The 24430-nt window shown below is 54.2% G+C and overlaps 1 protein-coding gene across 1 annotated transcript in view; it reads left to right on the top strand.

The window, feature by feature from the left end:
- Positions 1-24430, top strand: part of ZFHX3 (zinc finger homeobox 3) — a 130064-nt gene that overhangs the window by 71571 nt on the left and 34063 nt on the right. Inside the window, exon 4 of the mRNA XM_054296153.1 lies at positions 286-517. Coding sequence (XP_054152128.1) covers positions 286-517 — 232 coding nt within the window. The remainder of the gene's footprint in view (positions 1-285; positions 518-24430) is intronic.

Raw genomic sequence — 24430 nt, 5'->3', positions numbered from 1 at the left:
GTGAGCAGCTGGTACTGCTGGGTCTGGTGCTTTCCCTCGCTGAGGGAGATGGTGTTGGCTGTGTCCATCTGTGCTTTGTGCCCATTTCCGTGCATTTTGGTTTTCATGCTCTTCAGCAGGAGATGGTGTAATACCTTGGAACAAACAGGCGTTGTCCCAGTGGTTCTGTGTCAAAATGTGGTTCCTTAACTAATTCCCAGGTGGCTTTTAGCGATTTACAGTGGGCTAACCCAGGAGGCTGGGGGTGATGAAGGTCACTGACATCCCTCTCTCTGCTCTCCACAGCATCTGCAGCACCATGAGAGCGGGGTGGAAGGGGAAAGCTGCTACTACCACTGTGTGCTCTGTAACTACTCCACCAAGGCCAAGCTGAACCTGATCCAGCACGTGCGCTCCATGAAGCACCAGCGCAGCGAAAGCCTGCGGAAGCTGCAGCGCCTCCAGAAGGGCCTTCCTGAGGAGGAGGAGGACCTGGGGCAGATCTTCACCATCCGCAAGTGCCCGGCTGCCGAGGCTGGTGAGTGCTGCTGCTTTGCTGCTGGGCGAGGGGCTCTGACCCTCTGTGCTGCTCGGGGACAAACGGGGCCATGGTCCTGCCTCTGCTCCCTGCTGGGGGCTGACAGCTTATCAGTAATTATCATAACAGTCATTGTCAGTAACACATTCCAGGAATCCCCCCTGCCTGAGGTGGGGTTTGCGAGGTTGAAGTGTGTGTGTTGGTTCAGGTCGGTGTCTTAAACCCTGGAATACTGTATGAGTATCTAAAGATACTGTCATATCTGACAACTCCGCAAACGGCGCACCAGTAGATGTTTTGCAATGAGTCAAGTGATGCCCTGAGCACCAGCATAAGCTGTGCCAGCTTGGCACTGATTTCTGGTACTGCAGCCGCTCTGGACTGGGAGGAGGAGCTGGCCAAAAGGGGTGGGCAGGACATGTGAGTTTGCCACGTCTGCTTTCCATGTCCCCTCTACAGTGAAGGGCTTGTGTGAAACATTTGCTCACACAGATCATAGGGCTGGGATTGCAGCTGCGAATCCAGCAGGAGTTAGTGTGCCCAAAAGGAGCAGCTAGGCTGGATGGAGTAGAGATTGTACTCTGTTTAGTCATGTAATGGATTGAGACGTTTTTAATGTTCTGAAAAACCCAGGTCTCCTGAAGCCCTCTTGGAGGGAGGAGGAGAATCATCCTGGGTCAGCTGGTTTGTGTGCTGTCAAGGCACAGTGGTGCTGGAGCAAAACCCTTCACAAGCCTCATAGCTCCAAGCAGGACATTGCTTTATGGCTGCTGTGAAAATGGGTAAATCCTACAAACAGCCACTCTGGGGAACTGGCATTCTGCAGTGAATGCTCATGGAGACACAGAGGGTGATCTTGGCTGAGAGGCTTGAGAAGGGACAGCAGCTGAGGGAGAGCATGTGGGTTTTCAGAATGTCCCTTGAATTCCCATCTGGGTCTCATTGCCGTTATGTCTGTGAGTAATGAGGATCTGAAATAAACCCAGAACACCCCAAGAGTGTGACAGGAGATGTTTCATCAAGAGTTAAATTCAGTCTTGGGGAAGCAGGTGCCCAGTCTGTGACCCTGGTGGCCCGGCAGAGTGAGAGCAGGGAGCACGCTCCCCAAAGGTCACGGTGACAGCAGGAGCGTGGCACTGCCACCAGCCCGGGGGACAGCGGGGACAGCCGCCCGTGCCCGGGAAAGCATCCCCAGCTCCAAAGGGCTCTTTGGGCATGGCTCTGCGTTCTGAGCCGCTGAGATGCAAAATGAGCAGAGAGGGGAAACCATCCGTGCCCTTTGTGATAGACAGAACAACCTTGAAAACCTTGTTTACTCTAGAAATTTCTGTTTGCCTTGTCTTTTACTGTACAAACCTTATCTTTGCTGTCCGGCCGCCCAGATTAGGACATGGCAGGTACTGGGAGGGCAGGAGCTGACTGGCTGGGACGGAAAACCTTTGGTGACCATTTTAAAAAAGCTATTATTTTTGAAGTAAAAGTCCTGACAAGTCACTGAAAGGAAAGCTCGATTTACAAATATTTTGATTTCCTTTAAGCTTGTTGGTTCTTCAACAAAAACTGACAGCAAACAAGACACAATTTCTTGATCATATTGTATTTCAAAGGTTATGAATACAAGCAAGAATAAGGCTGCAGAAGGCAAAGGGGGTATCTTGGGTCTGTTTTGCAAGTCACTTTAAGCTGAGGTACTTAATTTCAAGCACTCCTGGAGCCCATGGTTCAGCTGGTTGAAGCGGGGCGCCTCAGTGGTGTGCTGGGCCAGGCATCCCTGCAGGGATGGGGGTCAGGTGTGGATGAGAAGCTGCTGTAACCCCAAGGGAAAGAAGGGGTGCTCCCATCTGCACTCACTGTGATCCCATTGCATCCCCCAGGTGTGTCAGTCTGTGCCCCGTGTCTCCTCCTGCTCTCTGGCAGGGTCTCTCCTGTGTCCCCATCAGTCCCCACCAAGGTGTTCATTGCTGTTTCCTGACCTCTGGCTGGACTTTTCCCACTGCCTTTTGGCAGGGCGTCTCTGTGGTGTTGGATACAGGTACTTGTCCGTGGTGCTGTGCTGGTCTGTGCCAGTCTCTGCTGGGGCACGAGGGGACAGTGGCTGTTGTTGCTGTGCTGCAGTCCAGGTGCAGAGGTGTGTTCTGTCCAGGTGTGGCCTCATGTGCTGCAGTGGAGTCACCTCATTGCCCATTGCCCTCCTGCTCCGTCCCATTGCTGTGCTGAGTGCTGCTGCTGGGGCTGAACGCTGTGTGTGCTGCTCTGTGTGTGCTGCTCTGTGTGTAACTACTCTGTGTGTGCTGCTCTGTGTGTAACTACTCTGTGTGTGCTGTTCTCTGTGTGTGCTGTTCTCTGTGTGTGCTGCTCTGTGTGTAACTACTCTGTGTGTGCTGTTCTCTGTGTGTGCTGCTCTGTGTGTGCTGCTCTGTGTGTATCTACTCTGTATGTGCTGCTCTGTGTGTATCTACTCTGTGTGTGCTGCTCTGTGTGTAACTACTCTGTGTGTGCTGTTCTCTGTGTGTGCTGCTCTGTGTGTGCTGCTCTGTGTGTAACTACTCTGTGTGTGCTGTTCTCTGTGTGTGCTGCTCTGTGTGTGCTGCTCTGTGTGTAACTACTCTGTGTGTGCTGTTCTCTGTGTGTGCTGCTCTGTGTGTGCTGCTCTGTGTGTATCTACTCTGTGTGTGCTGCTCTGTGTGTGCTGTTCTCTGTGTGTGCTGCTCTGTGTGTAACTACTCTGTGTGTGCTGCTCTGTGTGTGCTGCTCTGTGTGTGCTGCTCTGTGTGTGTTGCTCTGTGTGTATCTACTCTGTGTGTGCTGTTCTCTGTGTGTGCTGCTCTGTGTGTGCTGCTCTGTGTGTGCCTGCTCTGTGTGTGCTGCTCTGTGTGTGCTGCTCTGTGTGTGCTGCTCTGTGTGTAACTACTCTGTGTGTGCTGTTCTCTGTCTGTGCTGCTCTGTGTGTGCTGCTCTGTGTGTAACTACTCTGTGTGTGCTGTTCTCTGTGTGTGCTGCTCTGTGTGTGCTGCTCTGTGTGTATCTACTCTGTATGTGCTGCTCTGTGTGTATCTACTCTGTGTGTGCTGCTCTGTGTGTAACTACTCTGTGTGTGCTGTTCTCTGTGTGTGCTGCTCTGTGTGTGCTGCTCTGTGTGTAACTACTCTGTGTGTGCTGTTCTCTGTGTGTGCTGCTCTGTGTGTGCTGCTCTGTGTGTATCTACTCTGTGTGTGCTGTTCTGTGTGTGCCTGCTCTGTGTGTGCTGTTCTCTGTGTGTGCTGCTCTGTGTGTGCTGCTCTGTGTGTGCCTGCTCTGTGTGTGCTGTTCTCTGTGTGTGTTGCTCTGTGTGTAACTACTCTGTGTGTGCTGCTCTGTGTGTGCTGCTCTGTGTGTGCTGCTCTGTGTGTATCTACTCTGTGTGTGCTGCTCTGTGTGTGCTGCTCTGTGTGTGCTGCTCTGTGTGTGTTGCTCTGTGTGTGCTGTTCTCTGTGTGTGCTGCTCTGTGTGTGCTGCTCTGTGTGTGCTGTTCTCTGTGTGTGCTGCTCTGTGTGTGCTGCTCTGTGTGTGCTGCTCTGTGTGTATCTACTCTGTGTGTGCTGTTCTGTGTGTGCCTGCTCTGTGTGTGCTGTTCTCTGTGTGTGCTGCTCTGTGTGTGCTGCTCTGTGTGTGCTGTTCTCTGTGTGTGCTGCTCTGTGTGTGCTGCTCTGTGTGTAACTACTCTGTGTGTGCTGTTCTCTGTGTGTGCTGCTCTGTGTGTGCTGCTCTGTGTGTATGTGCTCTGTGTGTGCCTACTCTGTGTATGCTGTTCTCTGTGTGTGCTGCTCTGTGTGTGCCTGCTCTGTGTGTGTTGCTCTGTGTGTACTGCTCTGTCTGTACTACTCTGTATGCACCTACTCTGTGTGCACCTACTCTGTGTGTACCTACTCGCTGCTGCCTGCAGCATGTAGGAGAGAGCAGTGCTGTCTGGAGATAGTGAGTAGATATTTGCTTGTGTAGATGCATCTCAATCTGTTGGAAGAGCTCTGATCACACCTTAATTAGTCCTCTAACAATCTGCAAAGGTCAGTGCCAATTGCCTGTTCATTTACATTTGTAATTGTGATGGTTCTTGATTGCACATTAGTTGCAGCTCGCTCCCTCCCACCCTGCAGCAGCCAGGCAGCCTGAGCAGCGCTCCAGGGACACGGGGACCTTTGTCCCTGCCTGTGCCACCCCTCGGCCCTCTCCAAAAACCGGGTGGCTTTTGGGGAAGAGCATTGGGATCTGCGCTCCGCTGCCACTAAAGGGATGATGAAGTTGTTGGCAGGGAAATTATACGGACATCAGGCAGGAAACCCAGTCCTCCCTGAACTGGGTAATTAAAGACAATTAAACTTTTCTTTGTGCTTTGAGAAGTGTGCTCATTACGCAGGAGATGGGGGAGCGCTGGAAGTTCAGCCGGCTTGTTGATCAGAGAGAGCACAGCTTCAGGGAAGGGGGTTTTGTCCTCTCCGGGCATTTTTGAACATCTCTGGCTGTGGTGTCTGAGCTGCTGCCACTGCAGATGTCAGCCCCTTGCTGCAGCAGCATCTGTGTAATGTTACCCATAAGCTAATTGATTTTTAATGATGGGGGTTTAGAGAAGAAAAAAGTAAAGAAAGAGTGGCCATAATAAAAACCAAAATGTTCTCAAGATGTTGGATGAATGCACTTACAGCTCATTAGATAATGACAGGAACAAATGTGAAACAACCTGCATCGAATTTTCGTTCTGACTTTGGAAGTGTTTCCTTCATCCCAGAAGGCACGGAGCAGCACGCCCCTCTCTGCAGCTCGGGCAGCGTGCCCAGGGTGTGCCCAGGGCCGTCTGCTCCGGACGGGGTTACGGCTATTTTGGGGAGCACCTTCACTGCCAAGCTCTGCTCTGAGCGCCCCGGAAAGCTGCTGGCTCCTGGGGAGGGGGCACGCTCAGAGCCCTGCTCCCCCTGCCTCTGCCCCACGGGCAGAGCTGCCCTGTGTGCCCACACCTCCCTCGAGTGCCGGTGTTCGGCCTTTGGCAGGGCTGGGAGCTGCAGGCTGCAGTCGGGATGTGAATCTTTAATGAAACCAAGTGTGTAAACAGAGCCACAGGATAGCCAAAGCAGTATTCAGATGAGAAAACCCCACGTGGTTTAAAACCGGTGGTTCCCAACCTCAGATCACAGCAGCCTGACTCTGCCTGTGTCACCTGCAGACAGCTGCACCTCCGTGCACTGAGTCACGGATTCCTTCATCATCGTCAAGCATGGAGCAATTACTCGTGGAGTTTGTTACAGCAGGGGTGTGAGATGTGCCTTTGGGGTGGATTTTTCATGACAGCAGACTCTCTACTTCCAGTAGAACTTGTGAAGTGAAAGTTGGTAGTGATAAATCACATTTCTCCCTGCTTAAAATAAATTTAGTGGGATCTGATGTCCTCCACGTGGTCTCCATTAGAGACAGTGTGGTCATTCTTAATGACACCTGTCGGTCTCCAACTTCTGATGGAGGTAATGGAGGGTTTTGGAAAGAAATCACCAGTTTGCTTTGTAGTCTCTCTCCAGTTTTTCATGGGACTTGATTTCACAGAGCAATTAAAAACTTACCAAGCAGATAACCTGTATGGTGCCTGCAGGAGAAGAGCACACGGAGCCCATGCTGCAGCATCTGCCAGTCAAAACCACTCTGCAGCTCTGGCCCTGCTCATGATGCCACAGTTACACGGCTGAAATCTGTGCAGAGGGCTGGGGAAGTGACTTCCAGGCTTGTCCTTGTTTGACACATTGAATAATCTGCCAGCCCAGGTTGCAGCCTGAGCTCTGTGTGCAAGCACCAAGTGCTGCCCAGCTTCATCTGTAGCTCCTGGGCTTTTTGCCTCTCCCTCTCCAAACCTTGGTGCTGCCTTTTCCCAGGGTGTGCTCTGTAAGCCCCGAGGGCAGGGGTCCGTAGCCCCTGCTCAGCTCTGTTTCCAGAGTGTAAATGCAGCCGGCCATGGTGCGTGCAGGGCCGGAGCTGGGGAGCAGCCGCGGTTCGGGGGTGCTGGGGCCGGGCAGCAGCTTGTCCGGGGGAAATCCCTTCCCGTCACCCCCTGAGGCTCAGGGAGCCAGAGGAGGGCTGTCCTGCTTTGGGACAGGTTCACCTGGGCAGGAGCGCACGTGGCCCAGCAGCAGGGGCACACAGCCCCGGGCCATGAGTGTCTTGGGCTGACTGAACTCGCAGTTCCCTTTCCTCCCTGCCAACCCCACCAGCTGCCCCCACATGCAGGATTATCTCTTGTTTTCCAAGACCTTGTGTCGCACGTGTTCACTTAGAGCACAGTTTGTTGCCTTCCCCTTTGTTGTTCTGCTGAACCTTGGAATTTTTTTCATTTTTTAATGGATTGAATGGCTTCAGGACCTTTTACCTTTCAGGAAGTTCCTAACAGAGTCGCAGTATTTCTGGCAAGGTCTCTCCACTGAGGGCCATCCCAAGTCTGGGCAGATGACAGAGCCTCTCCTCCATGGTCAGGCAGAGAGACAGGGGAAGCTTTTGGTTCTGCTTTAGTTTCAGTTTGCTTTAATGGTCATTGAAACCCAGCAAAAGTGTTTCCAGCAGCCGTGGGTCAGGTTGGCTCCTTCAGAATGCCTGAGGACATGAGGAGAGTCCAGCAGTTTGAGGAACCTTTAGGGGTCTTTCCTGGCATTGTCCTGTAACATCATTTCTATCTGTTCCCTCCTTGCATCCTTTCTCCCACCTACATTTTGGAGAGCCCCATTCCCATCCCAGCAGCATCTCTCTGTCCTTTTCCAGTTGGGTTGGGGTCTGGGTCCACAGAGTGCAGGGATAAAGTTGGTTCTCTTTAATATCTGGCAGAAGGAGATTTCCTTTGGTTTTGTTTTTTTTTTTTTTAATTTTTAGGGTTGGTTTTGAGTTTAAAGTCAAGAGCATTTGTGCCTTAGCTCTGCTCTGACCAAGCAGCAGCAGAGATAATCTCGAAAGGATATGAAGGTTTAATCATTTTAACTTTGTTTTTATTAAAGTTGGTTGTGCCTCTTTTCCTGTGCCCCTGGTCGAGGGGGGCTGTAGCAGCAGCTGCCCAAGGGCTGCAGCATCTGGGGAATGACAGGGCAGCAGCACCCGGCCGTGGCAGGAATCCCACAGACTCCATCCTGCTCCTCCTCCACTTGTCCTGGGCTGCTCATGGCTTTCATTAGGCAGAAAGAGAGGAAGCTCTGACAGCTGACTTGTTCTAGGATGTTTTTCTTGTTCGACTGCATCTTAAAGCGCTTTCCACTTAGGACAAGTAAAGGAGGAAGCATCACCAGATGCTGCAGTACAACACTGTGAGGCTCCCAGTCCCTCCTCTCTGCTTTTTTCTCTGTGTTGAAGCCCAGCTCTCAAGAGTCTCCCTGAGCTGTGTTTCCCTTGGGGCTCAAGAGTGGCATCCCAGTCTCTTGGAACTCTGTCCCTGAAGCTCTGCTGCCAGTGCCCAGGGCATGGAGCCCGCTGCACCTTCTGCTTCTCTTCCCTGTTTCTCTTTTCCCCTTTCTCCTGTGCAATTTAGAATAGGAACTGTTCTCCTGAGGACTCGGAGGGGGCTGTTCCCTGGTGTGGGTTAAGGACTGAAGGTCTCTCCCTGTGAGGGGTGAACCAGTAAAGCTTTGAAGACCTTGCAGGTACTGCAGCATGGTGCCCAGGTGTGTTGGAGCAGGTGAATGTCCATGTGAGTGACATGGGACTCACACTGGTGGCAGGCTGGCCTCCTGGTGAAGGTCCCATCAGTGTGGCTGTGCTGCTTCTGTCCCAGACTCCTCGCCCCTGCTCAGGGGCTGTGTGTGACCAAACCCCTGCTTTGATCTTCTGCTGGTGCCACGAAGAGAAAGAAACCCTCCGAGACCTTAGACATGTTCTCCAGCAACTGTTCCTCCACTTTTAGCCCTGATTTATGATGTTTCTCTCTCAGACTCTTGCAGCAGCTCCTATCCAGCACCTTCCCACAGGTCTGACTCTTGTAGCCATTGCTGTGCTTCTGTTTTCTCCCTTGCTGTGGTGCTGGGCTTCAGATTAAATCTGTCTGGAGCAAGCATGCCTCCTCCTGCGTTGGCAGGTTAATGAGCTGATAGAGCTGCCTGGCTGCTGTGCTGCTGTTGGTGCATTAGTGCGGAGTCTCTCCTCCCGTCCCACTGCTGACTGCGCTGGGAGGGGCTGGAGGTTCAGCGCAGAGCCCTGTGGTCCCTCAGGGCCTCGTTCCCTGCTGGGTGCCCAGTGCCCCCCTGGCGGGGACGGGGGCAGACAGGACAGGTCACTCGGGTTGAGCTGGGCACAGGCTCTGTGTTGAGGGGCAGCAGGGGTGTTTGACTGGTTGGTGAGCAGTGGAGCAGGGCAGCCTGGAGCAGCACGCTGGTGTGCCTGTTTGGAAGGTGGGCTGGAAGCCTGCTGCCACCAAACATGCCCATTTGGAGCTGCAGGCTTCGCTGTCCTGAGTGAAAGATCATTTGTTTATCACAGCTGATACAAGCCTGCAGGGTCATGCTCAGCCCTGTAACAAGTGAGAGATGTCCTTGCACCTCTCCTCTCCAGGGAATGTCCGTGCAGGGCATCACTCCTTTCCTGGCTGTTCTGCCTTGTCCCTGCCGTGGCTCTGCCATAGTTCACTCTGCTGCAGGAGCACATGTCTGATGGTCTGCTACCCAAACCTCACCATGCAAAGCCAACACACTGCCCAAAATGAGAAAGTTGAGATCTCTATTCAGAGGGGGCATTGTGAGAATAGGGAGTGCTCTCCTCCACCTCTAATCTGTAGGTTGTGGATTCAATTGCAAGAGATATACAGCTTGGGTTCTGAATTGGATTCCTTTTTTTCTGTACGAGCCATAGGCAGAATGAGATTCCATACATTTTCAGTGGGGTGGTTGTGAAACAAGGGTCTGCAGCAGCTGGCTCAGGCTGGCAGTGCCCCCTGGCCTGGCCCACGCCAGCATTGCCGCTGCTGTGTGTGCACCTTGGGCCGCTCTGCTGTGTCCCTGCTCTGTCTTGTGTCTGCCTGTGCTTCTGAAATGCACTTGCTCCTGTCCCTCCTGCACGGCCTATTGATCCTCTGCTGATGACATTAACGTCCTCAGAGCTGCCTGGGAGGGAGCCACCACATGCATTTATTTTTCCACTAAAACTCTAAGATTGGCTAATAACGTGCCTGTCAGCACCAGTGTCCTGCCTGCTCTGACTGCCTCAGAGGGAAATCTGGGGGCCCATAAACAAATAGTAACCTACCCAAACTGAGGTCTCATCCTTGTTCCTACTAAAATTCAGTTCATGCCCTTAAGCAAGAGGGTTTCTCTCTTGTCCCAGTACTCAGTTTGCTTTTCTGAGTTGCACATCTCAATGCCTTTGCCACTTATTTTGTTTTGACCTCAGTGATTTCTTGAGGCCACAAGTTCCAAAGGTTAATTGGGAGCTGTATGAGAAATTATTATCCATATTTGCTTCCAATTTGCATTTTTCTACCTTTTCTGTGTCAGTCCTTCTGAGAGTGGTGAGTGAGAGAAGCAGTGTTGGTCTGACTCTGCTGAACCTTCGCTTGGATGCTCCTGTGAAGGCCACCTTCAGCTCCAAGAGCCTGAGCCCCCTCCTTCTCTGTACTTCCTCCTACCCCTTTTCAGGCTTTTCATTCGTGTGTGGTCGCTTCATTAAATAGATAGCAGTGGTTTGGGGTTTTGGTTCTGTCCTGCACAGGTGTTGTCCCCTGTCAGTGTGTCAGGGGCAGGTTTGTGCTGGTCTGCAGGGACGTGCTGCCCTCTCCCCACGGGGATGTCTGCACCCCAGACATCCCCACTGTGTGCCCCAGCCTGGGGCCCAAACCCCTCCATCTCAGTGTTGCTCTGGATGGTGTGTGTGGGGCCCTGCGTGCCCCATCCCTCCCCAGGGTTTAGGGTTGGGGCACCAGGGGCACAGCTGATGTGGCTGCCCATCTCTGCGCTGCTGCACCTTCTCTGGTTACCAGTTAAGCTGGAGCATTCTGGCCTTTTCCATCCCCTCTGCATGGTGATGAAGGTTGAATTAGGGCTGAGCATTTGGGATTGTTCCTTGGCCTCCACTGCTACTTTGCTGCCTCCTTTGTGGCCAAACAATGGGATTAATTTGGCCTTTGCCAGCCCTGCTCAGCGCCGGCCGTTGCACTCACTTGGGCAGCCACGTCTGCCTTCCCCAGCACCCACTGCTGGCTCCTGTGTGGGTGTGTGGCGTGGAGGGGCCCTCGTGCTGTGTTTGTGCTGGGTCAGGGCCTGCTGGTCTCCTGCTGCTCCAAGGGACCTGCCAGGAGGTGCCGTGGAGGGCAGCAGCCCTGGCCTGCAGCCCCTTCCCATCCTGCAGCCCCTTCCCTTCCTGCAGCAGCCCTGGCCTGCAGCCCCTTCCCATCCTGCAGCCCCTTCCCTTCCTGCAGCAGCCCGGCCTGCAGCCCCTTCCCATCCTGCAGCCCCTTCCCTTCCTGCAGCCCCTTCCCATCCTGCAGCCCCTTCCCATCCTGCAGCAGCCCGGCCTGCAGCCCCTTCCCATCCTGCAGCCCCTTCCCTTCCTGCAGCCCCTTCCCTTCCTGCAGCCCCTTCCCATCCTGCAGCAGCCCCTTCCCTTCCTGCAGCCCCTTCCCTTCCTGCAGCACCACCTGGCAAGGACGAGCCCTGTCACAGGCAGCTCACGGGCGCCTTTCTGCCAGGGGCAATCATGCAGGCATAAATTCGGAAAGTTGCTAAGCTATGAGCAGTCTTATGAGCATTAAAAGTGTCCTCTTTGCCAGAAAGGTCATTCATAACTTGGCTGCGCCGCTGATGTACAGTCAGTGATATTGATTGATTAATGTATAAAAAGCACCAAATCCATTTGCTTCTGTGAAAGAGAATAAAGTGCAGTCGACTCTCTCTTTATTTTCACCTCATCCTTTTGTTTGAAGGACGTTTTTTTTTCTCTTTTTGTTTTGCCAGCTAGGTTTAAGGGGGTTACAAAAAGCCAGTTTCTGCCAAGTAATGCATTCACAAAGGGAACATTGATTCACATCAGTGTCGCTTGAATTACCCTTAAAGGTTTGCCAAGGAGTTGTTCTTATATTAACCTTCTGTTCATCAAAGACGAAATAAATAAATAAGTCATAAAATCAGCTTCACTGCCCCTGCTGGAGTTGGATGCAAAACAGGAATTTCTCATGTTTGTAATTTGTGCTCCAGGTGCTGCACCTTGGCCCCTCTCCCCAGGCTCTTGGCCTTCTCCCTCCTGCAAAGCTGTTCCCCCCAGGCCCCAGTCTGAGCTGGGATGAGTGCTGATGGTTTTAGGGAGGGGGGCTCCTGCAGGGGAGTATTTTCAGAAGGATGTTGTAGAAAAAGTTCATTTAATCATTGCAAGCATGACTAGGATGATTGCTGTGCAGGACAGTGAGGCCCAAGGCATTCTGCCCTGGCCAGGGTTGGCATTCTTCTTATTCACCCAAGGTCTTGTTTGTTTTTCTGGACTTATTGGGCCAGTGGTGATTAATTCTGTGGTGTTGTCATTTTCCTCTAGTTAATTCTGAAGTGGGCAGTACCTTGGTGCCCATGGAGCTTTTGCAGCAGCTTCTCTCCTTGGCCTGTGTCCGGGGGCCCCGGCATTGCCCACGTCCATCCCAGAGTGCCCTTGTGCCCTGTGTGGGCAGCGAGGGGCTGCAGGTGTCTGTTCCTCGGGTGGGATGGCTGGCCCATCATCCCAGAGACGGCTGTCCTCTCAGCAGGAGCCCTGCTGCTGTTCTTCAGTGCTGTTTAATCAAACCTCTGCATTTTCACTCGGCCCCTGTTCCAAAACTGTGCAGTGCTGTTCAGTGACATTTCTTTTCTAGAGCAGGAGTTTCTTTGGCTTCTGCATGTCAGGCAGCTGTGCCCATCACACTTAGCCAGCAAGCACAGAGCTTGGAAATCAACTCCCCTTGCAAACATCTCTGCACAGGGTGTCCCCACCTGCCTGTCCTAACCTGGCAGCCCGTGGCATTTCAGATAACCTGAGCCATGCCACCACAAGGGCTGCCCTCACTCCTGGTGTCCAGCCTGGCTGCATCTGCTGGGCTTCTCAGATGCAGCCAGCCTCCTCTGTGGCTCCCAAGCACTGTCTGGAGCCACAGAGGAGCTCAGCCCCTGCGTGCTGCTGGCACCTGTGGGAGCCCTGTGCTGCCTGTGCCATGGGCAGCCCGAGGTGCCCGTGCTCACGTGCACCAGTGCTGTTGTGGTGGTGCTCTGCACTGGTGCCTGGGGGTACCTGAGGTCCCACCAACCTCCTCAGTGCTGCCAACACGGCGCTTCAATTCCAGCATCTCTTACTGCTGAAGAGTGCTGGTGCTTACCCTGCCGGCTGTGAGGGTGCACGCTGGGGAGAACACAGAAATGGCAGTGTGCAGGATCCCTGCAGGATGTTCCTCCCACATGTATGTCTGCCTCCTTTGCCTGCACGGTGCACGTGCTGTGCTGGCCCTGGAGCTCGTGCTGCCCCATCCCCAGGGGCAAACCCCCAAACCCGGGCACGGCTGACAGCAGGGCATGGCACCTCACACCCCAGGGAAAGCCTTTTCCCCGTGACTGCTGTACAATCCAAAAGGAGAATCATCCTGTTTTTGAATGTGTTTCTGTGACTGTGGGAGCACTGCAGCCGGCCGAGGCCCCCTCCCCCTCTGGCGAGGCAGTGAGGATTGGATCAGATGATACGGAGTGTGCATGCTGAGAATGAATCCATTTTCTCTCCTCCATCTCCCCAGAATAAATTAGAATTTGCCTGATTTAATAAAATGGCTTCATCTCTCTGCCATCTTTGCTATCTCCCATGTGCTTCATCCCCACCCCCCTGCAGGAGAGCAGCTCTGGCGTGTGTGGGGTGCAGCTTGGGGCTGCAGTGTGGCTGCAGTGTGGGGCTGCTGTGTGGGGAGCAGTGTGGGTGCAGTGTGGGGCTGCTGTGTGGGGAGCAGTGTGGGTGCAGTGTGGGGCTGCAGTGTGGCTGCAGTGTGGGGCTGCTGTGTGGGGTGCAGTTTGGGATGCAGTGTGGGTGCAGTGTGGGGCTGCTGTGTGGGGTGCAGTTTGAGATGCAGTTTGGGATGCAGTGTGGGGTCAGCGGGCACCATGCGCTCCGCCTGCCCGGCTCTGCCCAGCACGGCGCAGCATTGGTGCCCGTGCCTCCCTTTCCTCGTTGTCCAGCATTGGTGCCCGTGCCTCCCTTTCCTCGTTGTCCAGCATTGGTGCCCGTGCCTCCCTTTCCGCATTGTCCAGCATTGGTGCCCGTGCCTCCCTTTCCTCGTTGTCCAGCATTGGTGCCCGTGCCTCCCTTTCCGCATTGTCCAGCATTGGTGCCCGTGCCTCCCTTTCCTCGTTGTCCAGCATTGGTGCCCGTGCCTCCCTTTCCGCATTGTCCAGCATTGGTGCCCGTGCCTCCCTTTCCTCGTTGTCCAGGGCAGGGGCTGTGATCGCTGTTGGGTCGGTGTCATTTACTGTCCGTGCGTTGCAAAGCTGCCCTCGCGGGGCTGTGGCTGCCATGCAGCATTTGGGGACAGGCAGGGGGGGCACAGGGACAGCAGGGTGTGCCCCAGCGCCTGCTCTGCTCTCTGTGTGTGTGTGTGTGAGAGCTCATGGAGCCGCCACAGAGCCCGAGGAGGGGGCCAGATTTGGGTGGCTTCACTACAGCCAAACCTTTTTCCTTGCCTGGATCTGGTGCTTTAATTCCTGTTTCCTAGGCTGATTTTTTCCTTTCCGTTCTGACACTAATTGCACCAGGCGCGTTGGGAGTGGCGGCTGCTGAGTGGTACCAGCTAAATGTTAAGAAAGGTTTTAAAAACAGACTGAACTCTTCCTTAATGAGGCTCAATCGTGCTCTCCTCCGGGTGGTTTTGTTTTGCTGATCTGTCAGTTTTTCAAGGATTTAATTGCACTTTTTTCATATTAGTCTTTGAAATGGGGCTAAGCAGCTTTCTCTAAAATGCAACACAAAAAGGAGAGATGCTTCCCTCTTTTCTTGCTTTGCTTTCATCACTCCAGGATCATCATCTGCCACTGGCACCAGGGACCCCGCAGTGATAAAGACTAAAACCTGTGAGAGCACAGGCGAAGGGCAGGCTGTGGTGGCCCCACAACTGAAAGCCTGGCCAGTGGTGCCCTTTGCTTCCTCTGGCTGTCTCCACTTGGGTCTCTACTCTGGCTAATCCTGGAAGACTTTCCTAAGTTCTCTCCTAAGGGAGAAGCAGGAGGCAAAGGCTGAACTGGCTTGTCCAATGCAGCTCATTTCCAGCAGAAATGACACAAAAATGAGTGAGAACCAAGCAGCGATACAAACTCTGGGAATGGTCATAGCCTCCTGGAGCAGCTGAGCTTGGCAGAGCCTCTGGAGGCCTCTGGGCCCAGGCCCTGCTCAGAGACAGGCCGGCCAGAGCTGTCTCTGCTGGGTCTGCAGCATCTCCAAGGTGTGGAGACCCCGCAGCCTCTGTGGGTGCCAGCGTCCAGCTGCTCCACGCCGGCAGCGCAGGGCAGGGGGTGCCGGACAGGTGATGCTGGGGCGGCAGGGGAGAGCAGGCAGATGTGTGTGTGAGGCTGTTATCTCTATGGCGTGGAGAGAAGTGTTTGGAGCAGTCAGCAAGGAGTCGTTCATGGCCTGGCTTGCTGAGCTCTGCTCTCCTCTCGGGACAGGGTGCTCGCAGCCGGCTGCGCACGCACCGCTGCAGCCAGGGCTTTGTTGTGCACAGCGCACAGAGCTGTGCTGCTGCTGCTGCTGCTGCTGCTGCACTGCTGCTGCTGCTGCTGCTGCTGCTCTGCTGCTGCACTGCTGCTGCTGCTGCTGCTGCTCTGCTGCTGCTGCTGCTCTGCTGCTGCTGCTGCTGCTGCTGCTGCTGCTGCTGCTCTGCTGCTCTGCTGCTGCTGCTGCACTGCTGCTGCTGCTGCTGCTGCTGCTGCTCTGCTGCTGCACTGCTGCTGCTGCTGCTCTGCTGCTCTGCTGCTGCTGCTGCTGCTGCTGCTGCTGCTGCTGCTGCTGCTGCTGCACTGCTGCTGCTGCTGCGGCTGCTGCTGCTCTGCTGCTCTGCTGCTGCTGCTGCTGCTGCTCTGCTGCTGCTGCTGCTGCTCTGCTGCTCTGCTGCTGCTCTGCTGCTGCTGCTGCTGCTGCTGCTGCTGCTCTGCTGCTGCTGCTGCTGCTGCTGCACTGCTGCTGCTGCTGCACTGCTGCTGCTGCTGCGGCTGCTGCTGCTCTGCTGCTGCTGCTGCTCTGCTGCTGCTCTGCTGCTGCTGCTGCTGCTGCTCTGCTGCTGCTGCTGCTCTGCTGCTGCTGCTGCTGCTGCTGCTGCTGCTGCTGCTCTGCTGCTGCGGCTGCTGCTGCTCTGCTGCTGCTGCTGCTGCTGCTGCTGCTCTTCTGCTGCGGCTGCCTTCCTGAGGATGCTGCTGAGAGCAGAGCACCAAGAGCTCCCAGCCACCGAGCAGTGGCTCTCCCTTAGCCTGCACTTTATTTTTGTGTCTCCTTGCAATTACATTTCTTATTTTTCCGCTTTTTCTTCCCTTCCTCTAGCTTTGTTTCTTTTCCTCCTTCTTCTTTTTTCATGTTTATCCCTTAAATATTTCAGTCTCTTATTTCTAATCTCAGCATAACAAAGCCTGTTTTCTTTTCTTGTTCCGATGTGTGCCTGCCTACCTATGAGCTCCCAGCACACCTCTCATGAGGATGTAAAATCTAAGAACCAGATCTTTGAGATTTCAAAATAAAATAAAAGTAAACTCTGCTTTAAAAACACTTTAGCAGGAAAGCCAGGCTAATTGTAAATCAATGAGTCTTAAAATGCAGCATTGATCTCCAGTTAGAAGTTTGAAGGGGAAAGCAGTAATTACTGTACTGAAGGTAGATTTTTTTTTCTCTTAGCAAGTTCTGGGCAGAAGGAAGGCTCATTAGGGCAGCACTTCAGAATCTGAGTAATTAGTTTAAAAAGTACTTTTGTGGTGTTATTCCCATGGCTAGAAATTATTGGAGTCTTCACAGATTCACAGTTCTGCTCTGATAAAGTTTGATTTATTATTGTGTTTGGTGGGGAAGATCCTTCCCTCACGGTGACCTGGGTGAAGATGCGGAGTGGGGATCAGGCCAGGAGGGATTGCTGTGGGTGCGTGGGGCCTCCTGCCAGCAGGATGGGATCGGAGCTCTTTGTGAGCAAACTGTGCCTGCAAGCCCCGTGTTGCTCGTGGGGGAATGGCTGGGGTCTCTGGGTCTGTCACACCACGACCAGCTCCGTGCTGTCTGTGCCACCCTGCTCGGCAAGGCAGCGCTGCTCTGCCAAGGCTGCCAGGCTCACAGAGGTCCGTGGCATTTCTCCTGGGGTTTTGCAGCTAATTCCTCCCATGAGCAGTGTGATCCTGCTCTCCTTTTCCGGCTGAGCAGGGGAAGTGGCTGCAAGCACCGCCTGGGATGTGGCTGCAGCCTCATGTGACACGGTCTGCGTTTGCTCTGGGACGTGGGATAGGGCAGAAGGATCCAGGGCTTGTTGTTCCCTAACAAAGTTATGCTAATTCGGGAAACTGACCCTGGAATTAGCATCAGTCCATGTGCAGGAAGGCTTTGCAGCATGGCTGGTGAGCCCATCTGTCTTGGGGAGCAGGTTTGTGCTCCTGCCAATCTCCCCAGTGCGTTAAATTGGGATAGTTGCACAGTCTGACTCGTCAGTCCCATACCTCTGGCTGCGGCTGTTCCTACTCGCCAGACTGGATAAATATTTTCACAGAAATGATTCAGTTTGCAGGGACTGTCATAGATCTGATTCTGCAGGGGAGGAAAGGGGAAGGTCTCTGGAGGCAGAAAACCCTTGTGTGGCAGAAAGCCTGCTGGGAAGTCAGCTCAAGAGGAATTAGAAACCCTTTAAATAAATGCTTACTTGACATGACTCTGTCTCCCCCAGTCTAACAAGCAGGGAAGCGAATGGCAGCCGCTGGCCAGAAATTGATTGCATTAATTGATATGCCAATAAGAGAGCTTGTTACATCCGCCATTGGTTAGGAGGCCGGCTAACAAGTCCCGCTGATCAATGGAACCAATAAAGATTTCATCCATTAATGAGCAACATGGTAATTAATGTTATCCATAAACCAATTAGCCTGGGTAGCTAATGTGCTGGTTAGCACAGTGAGTGGTGGAGCCGTGGGTGGCACAGGCCGGCTGGTGCACAGGGGACATCGCCTCCCCTGCACAAGGGGACATCATCACCTCTGCTGTGGAGGGGACATCACCATCACCTCCCCTGCACAAAGGGGACATCATCTCTCTGCTGTGGAGGGGACGTCCCTTCCCAGGGCCAGCATGGGCCTTGGAGCAGCAGCCAGCTCACTCTGGGCCTCCCAGGGCGAGGGAGCTGGGAGGGTGGCTGGTGGGACAGGTCTCAGAGCTGGGAAGGGGCATGCTTCTTTAGATTTTCAAGGCACTTTCAGTTATTACTTTCACTTTTTGTAACCTTTGTGCAACACATGGGCACCTTTCATGCTTCTTATACGTTTTTAGAGATGCACAGGTTTCTGTAACTTGTGTTCCGTGGTGTAAGGCGGCATTTGGGTTCTTGCTGTGTCCCTGGGAAGCTGCTGGAGCCCCTCGACCCGTCCCTGACCGCAGATGCTGCTGGGCACAGCCCTGCACTGGGCTCTCCCACACCGCCAGTACTGTAACCATGCTGACACAGGTAACACAGCGTGTGGGTTGAAGGCTGCTGCCTAAATCCACTTGCCTGGGGCTTGCCCCGAGTGCCAGCACCGCTGCCGCTGTGGCATCGGGACAGGAGGTGCAGGAGCAGCCCCAGGCCCTGGGCAGCATCAGTCCCACAGGCTCCACAGTGGAGTTACCTTGGATTGTTGGATATTGACCCTGGGAGACCCCTTGTGGATTCCCTAATTGAAAATTAATACCAGATCAATGCCGTGGGCAATTTGCATATTGATCATAAACAACTTTGAAGGCACCAAGTGCGTGTTGGATCGATGCTCTCTGGGCAGGCTGCAGGGAGGGTCCCTGTGCCTTCCCGCGGCTCCGGGGGCTGCTGGGCAGGGCTGGTGTGTGCCGGGCTGGGGGCTCAGCACGGAGTGCACAGCCCCTCCTGGGGCTCCCTCTGCACGGGCAGGGACGGGAGGGGGTGTTTGCTTATGGAAAGCCAAATGGCCACAGCCCAGAGGCATCCCGGAGAGCAGGAACATCGCCCTGTCCTGGGCACCTGCCCCGTGCAGCCTGGCACTTTGAACAGAGGTTTCCAAAAGCAGAGGTGCTGCTTTTCTGAGGACACCCGAAGGGAACTCAGCAGTGATTTTTCTCTGGCATTTTTGTTTTATATTTGCTGTGTGAGGGTGGTATTTAGACCCTTCTCTCTCTGCTCAGGGCATTCACTGGTTATTTCAGAACGGTTTTGAGCTGAAGGGAACAAATATTTTATATCAAACTCAAAAAAAACCCTAAAAACTTAATCTGAGGATCTGTAACTCATCCTTGGGAGCAAGGAGGGATTCCTGTGGGCATGGAGATGAAACATTTGGAGAGGTGCTCCATTGCCTGCCCCTCCACACACGTGTGCAGCCCAGGGCAGCGCCTCAGACCAGCAGGGAACCACCTCAGGCCTGGCCATGGACAGAGCACAGGGGCAGGGAGGGGCAGCACTGGATGGAAAGCCCCATGCTGGAGCTGTCAGCGATTCTGGGAGCAGCCGGCGGCTGCAGGAAGTCGCTGTGCATCTGATTAGCCTGTTAGGGCTTTCATTGACTGCCTCTGCCGCGCTGATGAACTGGGCCGGGGACAGACGCCCGTAATTGAGGGAAATAAATTCCTATCACAGGCCTCTGCTGGAGCCACCACCTGTGCATGCGCCCTGCTCCAGCTTCCAGGAGTGCATCCAGTCCCCAGAGCGCCTGACGTGCCCTTGTTAGCGGGAAGGAGCCAGCTCGGGCACTGCAGAGCCCAGGCACATCCCAGGCCAGGCCCAGGGACTGCAGAGCCCAGGCACATCCTAGGCCAGGCCCGGGCACTGCAGAGCCCAGGCACCATCCCAGGCCAGGCCCAGGGACTGCAGAGCCCAGGCACATCCTAGGCCAGGCTCGGGCACTGCAGAGCCCAGGCACATCCTAGGGCAGGCCCAGGGACTGCAGAGCCCAGGCACATCCTAGGCCAGGCTCGGGCACTGCAGAGCCCAGGCACATCCTAGGGCAGGCCCAGGGACTGCAGAGCCCAGGCACATCCTAGGCCAGGCCCGGGCACTGCAGAGCCCAGGCACATCCTAGGGCAGGCCCAGGGACTGCAGAGCCCAGGCACATCCTAGGCCAGGCCCGGGCACTGCAGAGCCCAGGCACATCCTAGGGCAGGCCCAGGGACTGCAGAGCCCAGGCACATCCTAGGCCAGGCTCGGGCACTGCAGAGCCCAGGCACATCCTAGGGCAGGCCCAGGGACTGCAGAGCCCAGGCACCATCCCAGGCCAGGCTCGGGCACTGCAGAGCCCAGGCACCATCCCAGGCCAGGCTCGGGCACTGCAGAGCCCAGGCACATCCTAGGGCAGGCCCAGGGACTGCAGAGCCCAGGCACATCCTAGGCCAGGCTCGGGCACTGCAGAGCCCAGGCACCATCCCAGGGCAGGCCCGGGCACTGCAGAGCCCAGGCACCATCCCAGGCCAGGCTCGGTCACTGCAGAGCCCAGGCACCATCCCAGGCCAGGCCCGGGCACTGCAGAGCCCAGGCACATCCTAGGCCAGGCTCGGGCACTGCAGAGCCCAGGCACATCCTAGGCCAGGCTCGGGCACTGCAGAGCCCAGGCACCATCCCAGGGCAGGCCCAGGCACTGCAGAGCCCAGGCACCATCCCAGAACTCAAAGGTTCTGTCCTCCCTGGCATGGCCCACCTGGAGCTGCCTCGCTGCTTGGCCACAGGCTGGCAGCTTGAGAGCCATTGGTACCATCACGTGTCTCATTGGGAGCTGCTCTGTGCTCTTCCCTTTTTCTTGATCCTCTGTTTCACTTGGGAGCTGGAGCCGCCATTCTCCATTGCTAGCTGAGATCTGATGACGGGTGGAAGATCCTTCCCCAGTGTGTGTCAGGAGACATGGGCATTACAGGGGAAGGGGTTTTGTGATGATGCAGAAGAAATAAGAATGAAGGTATAGTTTCCTTGAAAAGAAACCCATCTGTTGGTTTGAAGTAAAAGGAAAAGGAGTCCAGGGTCGGCAGGGCTGTGCTGGGCTCCCTGGCTGCTCCCAGCCCCTGCAGTTCTGCTTAAAAGAGCTCCAGACATGCTGAGATTGGGAAACAGTTGGGGAGGGGGAGAAAGAGGGTCAGCAAGACATTAATTAACTTTTCCTTGGAGCAATACCATGGAGAGGGAGAACAGAGTAGGAGTTGTATATTTCAAAAAAAAAAAAAAACTAAACAGAAAGAGGACATTTTAGTGTTTCATTTAAGTGTGGTTTGTGAGGATGATGGGTTAAGGTTGTTGGGAGCTCTCCTGTGCATATTCAGCCCCTAAGGCTAAGCATGAATTAATTATAGCTCATTTTTGTTATAGTTACAGTGTTCTCAAGATGTACCTTGCTGCAAAGTTGCTAAAGTTGGCTATTAACTTCAGCTTGGCATCAGCACCGGTTTGTTGGTGGATCTCCACAGCTTTTCTGAAGTGAGCCTGTATTTCCAGTGAGCAGAAAGCACATCTTGCTCTTCTGGCACAGTCTGGCGAGGGCCTGCAGTGCTCTTCTCCCAGGGAACATGTGAAGGATAAGGGGAGATGGCCTCAAGTTGTGCCAGGGGAGGTTTAGGTCGTGTGTTGGGAACATTCCTTCTTGGAGAGGGCTGTCCAGCCCTGGCACAGTCTGTCCAGGGCAGCGGTCGAGTTGCCATCTCTGGCAGGATTTAAAACCATGTGGATGGGTAGCTGGGGATGTGGGTCAGTGGAAGCCTGACAGTGCTGGAGGAGCAGTGGGACTCAGGGATCTTGGAGGGCTTTTCCAACCCAAACGGTTCCACGGTTCTACAAAGGCTGCCCTTGTCTGCTCGAGTAGCTCCCCCAGGTGTGTTTAGCAGAAGGCTGGGTTGCCTTCCATCACCAAGTGGGGCTGGGCACCCGTCCCCCAGGCTCCTTTCCTGTGCTCCTGCCTTGTCACCTCTGCCATCCAGCTCCTCCATCCTCTTCCTCCTGCGGGTCCCATTGTCCTGCAGGCCTCTGTGTGGGGACTGCTCTGTCCTCTCCCTGCAGACCTGGAGCTGGAGATGGCCTCTTTTGTTTTGCTGTTTGATCTGTGTTTGTGTTTTTGCATGCATCTCCTTTCCAGCTGATTCCAGTTTGGAGCTAGGTTAAACTGTGCAAAATACTGTTTAAAAGAAAAAGAGAAAGGAACTTGTCAAGATGCATTTGTTAGATCACATTTAAAATGAAACAGAATTGAAGGTAGTTTTTGTCCAAGAAAGGGGAGGCTGAAAAGCCGTCAAGCCGCAGGAGAAAGCCCCTCCTTTGTTGTCCTCCTGACATTGAAGTGTAATTTTTCATGGTTATTTGGACTGGAAAATGGGGGGAAAGGGAGAGATGGGCTTGCGATTATTTCCCATAAATGACAACACAATCACATCACGCTCCACTACAAACATGCTCAAGGAATTTGCCTTTTTTTTATGTTTCATGTGTGAAAATAACAGCAAGCTTTCTAGTCCTACTGAAATTAAAGGGGGTAAGTCCCTGTTGGGTTTCACTGGCTTAAAATGTAGCCCAGTTTGCAAAAAACATGGACGGCCTTGTGGCCAGGGAGCGCGGAATGGGGATGTTCTCCCAGGGAAGGGTTCTTGGCTCTGCACGCTCCATCCCTGGTGTGTTCAAGGCCAGGCTTGATGGGCTTGGAGTAGCCTGGTCAGGTGGAAGGTGTCCCTGCTTATGTCAGGGGTTTGGAACAAGATGGTCTGGAAGGTCCCTCCCAAGCCAAAATAATTCTGTGACTCTCTGATGTCCGTGTCAGCTGAGCACGCCACAGTCAGCAGTTAGTGTTTGTCAGTGAGAGCAGCAGAGATGCTCTGTCCATGCTCTGGACTGACTTGTCTGGGAAATAAGTTCATTAAACCAAGGTTCACGTAGTATTTTATTGTCTTCCTGCAGCCCTTTGTCAGGTGGGACTCATCCACCAGCTTTGCATCCCGGATGGAGCTCTGTGGCATTCCTCTGGTGACCTTCCTCGGTGCTGCCTTTGCGCTGCTGGGAGTCCTGCCTTTCCTCTCAGGAAGCAGTAGGAATGAACAAGCTGATGCAGAGCAATCCCGTTAGGAGCTGGCACAGATGGAGTTGCAGCCCATGCATGCATCCTGAGTGGGAGCTGAGGTCAGCCCCCATCTGGGCTCCATCTCTGCTCTGTGAGCACAGCAGAGTGTGCTGGGCCCAGGGCGTGCTGTGAGCTGGGACTGCCCTCCCTGTGCCTCCTGGTGACCCTTCCTGACCCTCCCTGTGCCTCCTGGTGACCCTTCCTGACCCTCCCTGAGCCTCCTGGTGACCCTCCCTGAGCCTCCCTGAGCCTCCTGGTGACCCTTCCTGACCCTCCCTGTGCCTCCTGGTGACCCTTCCTGACCCTCCCTGTGCCTCCTGGTGACCCTCCCTGAGCCTCCCTGAGCCTCCTGGTGACCCTCCCTGAGCCTCCCTGTGCCTCCTGGTGACCCTCCCTGAGCCAGCTGCACCAGGCCCTGCACGGTGACCCTGGCACAGCTCGGGGCAGCTGAGCTCATCCTGTGCTTCCAGGATGCAGGAGGGCATCGATCCACTGTGGACCTCCCTCCTCCTCCTCCTCCTCTTCCTCCTCCTCCTGCACATGGACCCGAACCTCTCTACACAGGGCCGGGGTTGACACCACTGACAGCACTTGGGCTGTGGGTCAGGTTTATCCAGTGACACCAGTAGGGCTGTGGGTCAGGTTTAACCAGTGACAGCACTTGGGCTGTGGGTCAGGTTTAAAGCTGTGGGTCAGGTTTATAGCTGTGGGTCAGGTTTATAGCTGTGGGTCGGGTGGTGCTGAGCCTGGCTCAGCCAGCCCTCACCTCCCCGACAGCCGTGGTGTGCTGCCGGCAGCCAGGGCTCAGGCCTCTGTCTTTCTGTGGGCTTTTTTGGCTACTTATCCTGAAAAAGGGCTCATCACAGATTCTTTTTGTTCCAAAGGAGAGACCCTGTGTACAATTAAAACTTGTTTCTGGTAAACCTCATTCCAGGAAAGATGAGCTTTTAACAAAAGGCTTTTGACAGCTGCAGGGTATTTCATTTTTTTAATGCCGAATGAAAAATCAATACATTTTTCTAGGTTATACATATTCAGAACAGGCTTGATATTTCCATTATAATGGAAAATGGGTGTCTGCACATCTCGCCTGTCAGAGCTGCACCGCCACATTTTCCAAGCCACTGCTAAATATTTCAAACCTGATTTGATTGTGGTTCATGACAGCTAATGTTTCTCAGCTCTCAGCCTGCCGGAGGGTGGAGAGGCAGCGCACGCTCTTTCCCATGCCTGCGCTTTCGCCACCCCAGAAATGCCCTTTATCCCCTCGGATAAGAGATCTGGGTTTGTTAAGGAAAACCTGGCTGGGAGAAGAGGAGGTGAGAGGTCGAGCTGTTCAAGCTGGTCTGGATCCCGTCGGCATTTGCCGACTTCCCCAGCTCCCAAACTTGCTGGGTCTGGGAGGGGACAGACCCCAGTGCTGTGATCCTGTGCAGCGTGGGTACGTTTGGGTGTGTGACTGAGTCACAGGTTCCCTGACCTCTGCACAAGTCAGATACTTGTGATTTTCCAGACTCTTCTCTTGCTCTTCCCCCTCCTCCCCCCCGCCCCCCCGCTTAGTGAATGGTTTAATTTTAAATTAAAAGGAAATACTGCTCTCTAAAATGATTTATTCATGAAGGAACCAAAGACTCTGCCCAGGATTTTGTGGGGCAGGTGGACTGAGATGGAAGAGCAGCTCCTTTGG

This window comes from Melozone crissalis, unplaced genomic scaffold (assembly GCF_028551555.1).
Source record: "Melozone crissalis strain CALT ecotype California unplaced genomic scaffold, PUWL_Pcris_2 ptg000007l_1, whole genome shotgun sequence".
Lineage (NCBI taxonomy): Eukaryota > Metazoa > Chordata > Aves > Passeriformes > Passerellidae > Melozone > Melozone crissalis.
This window is presented reverse-complemented; position numbering and strand designations above follow the sequence as displayed.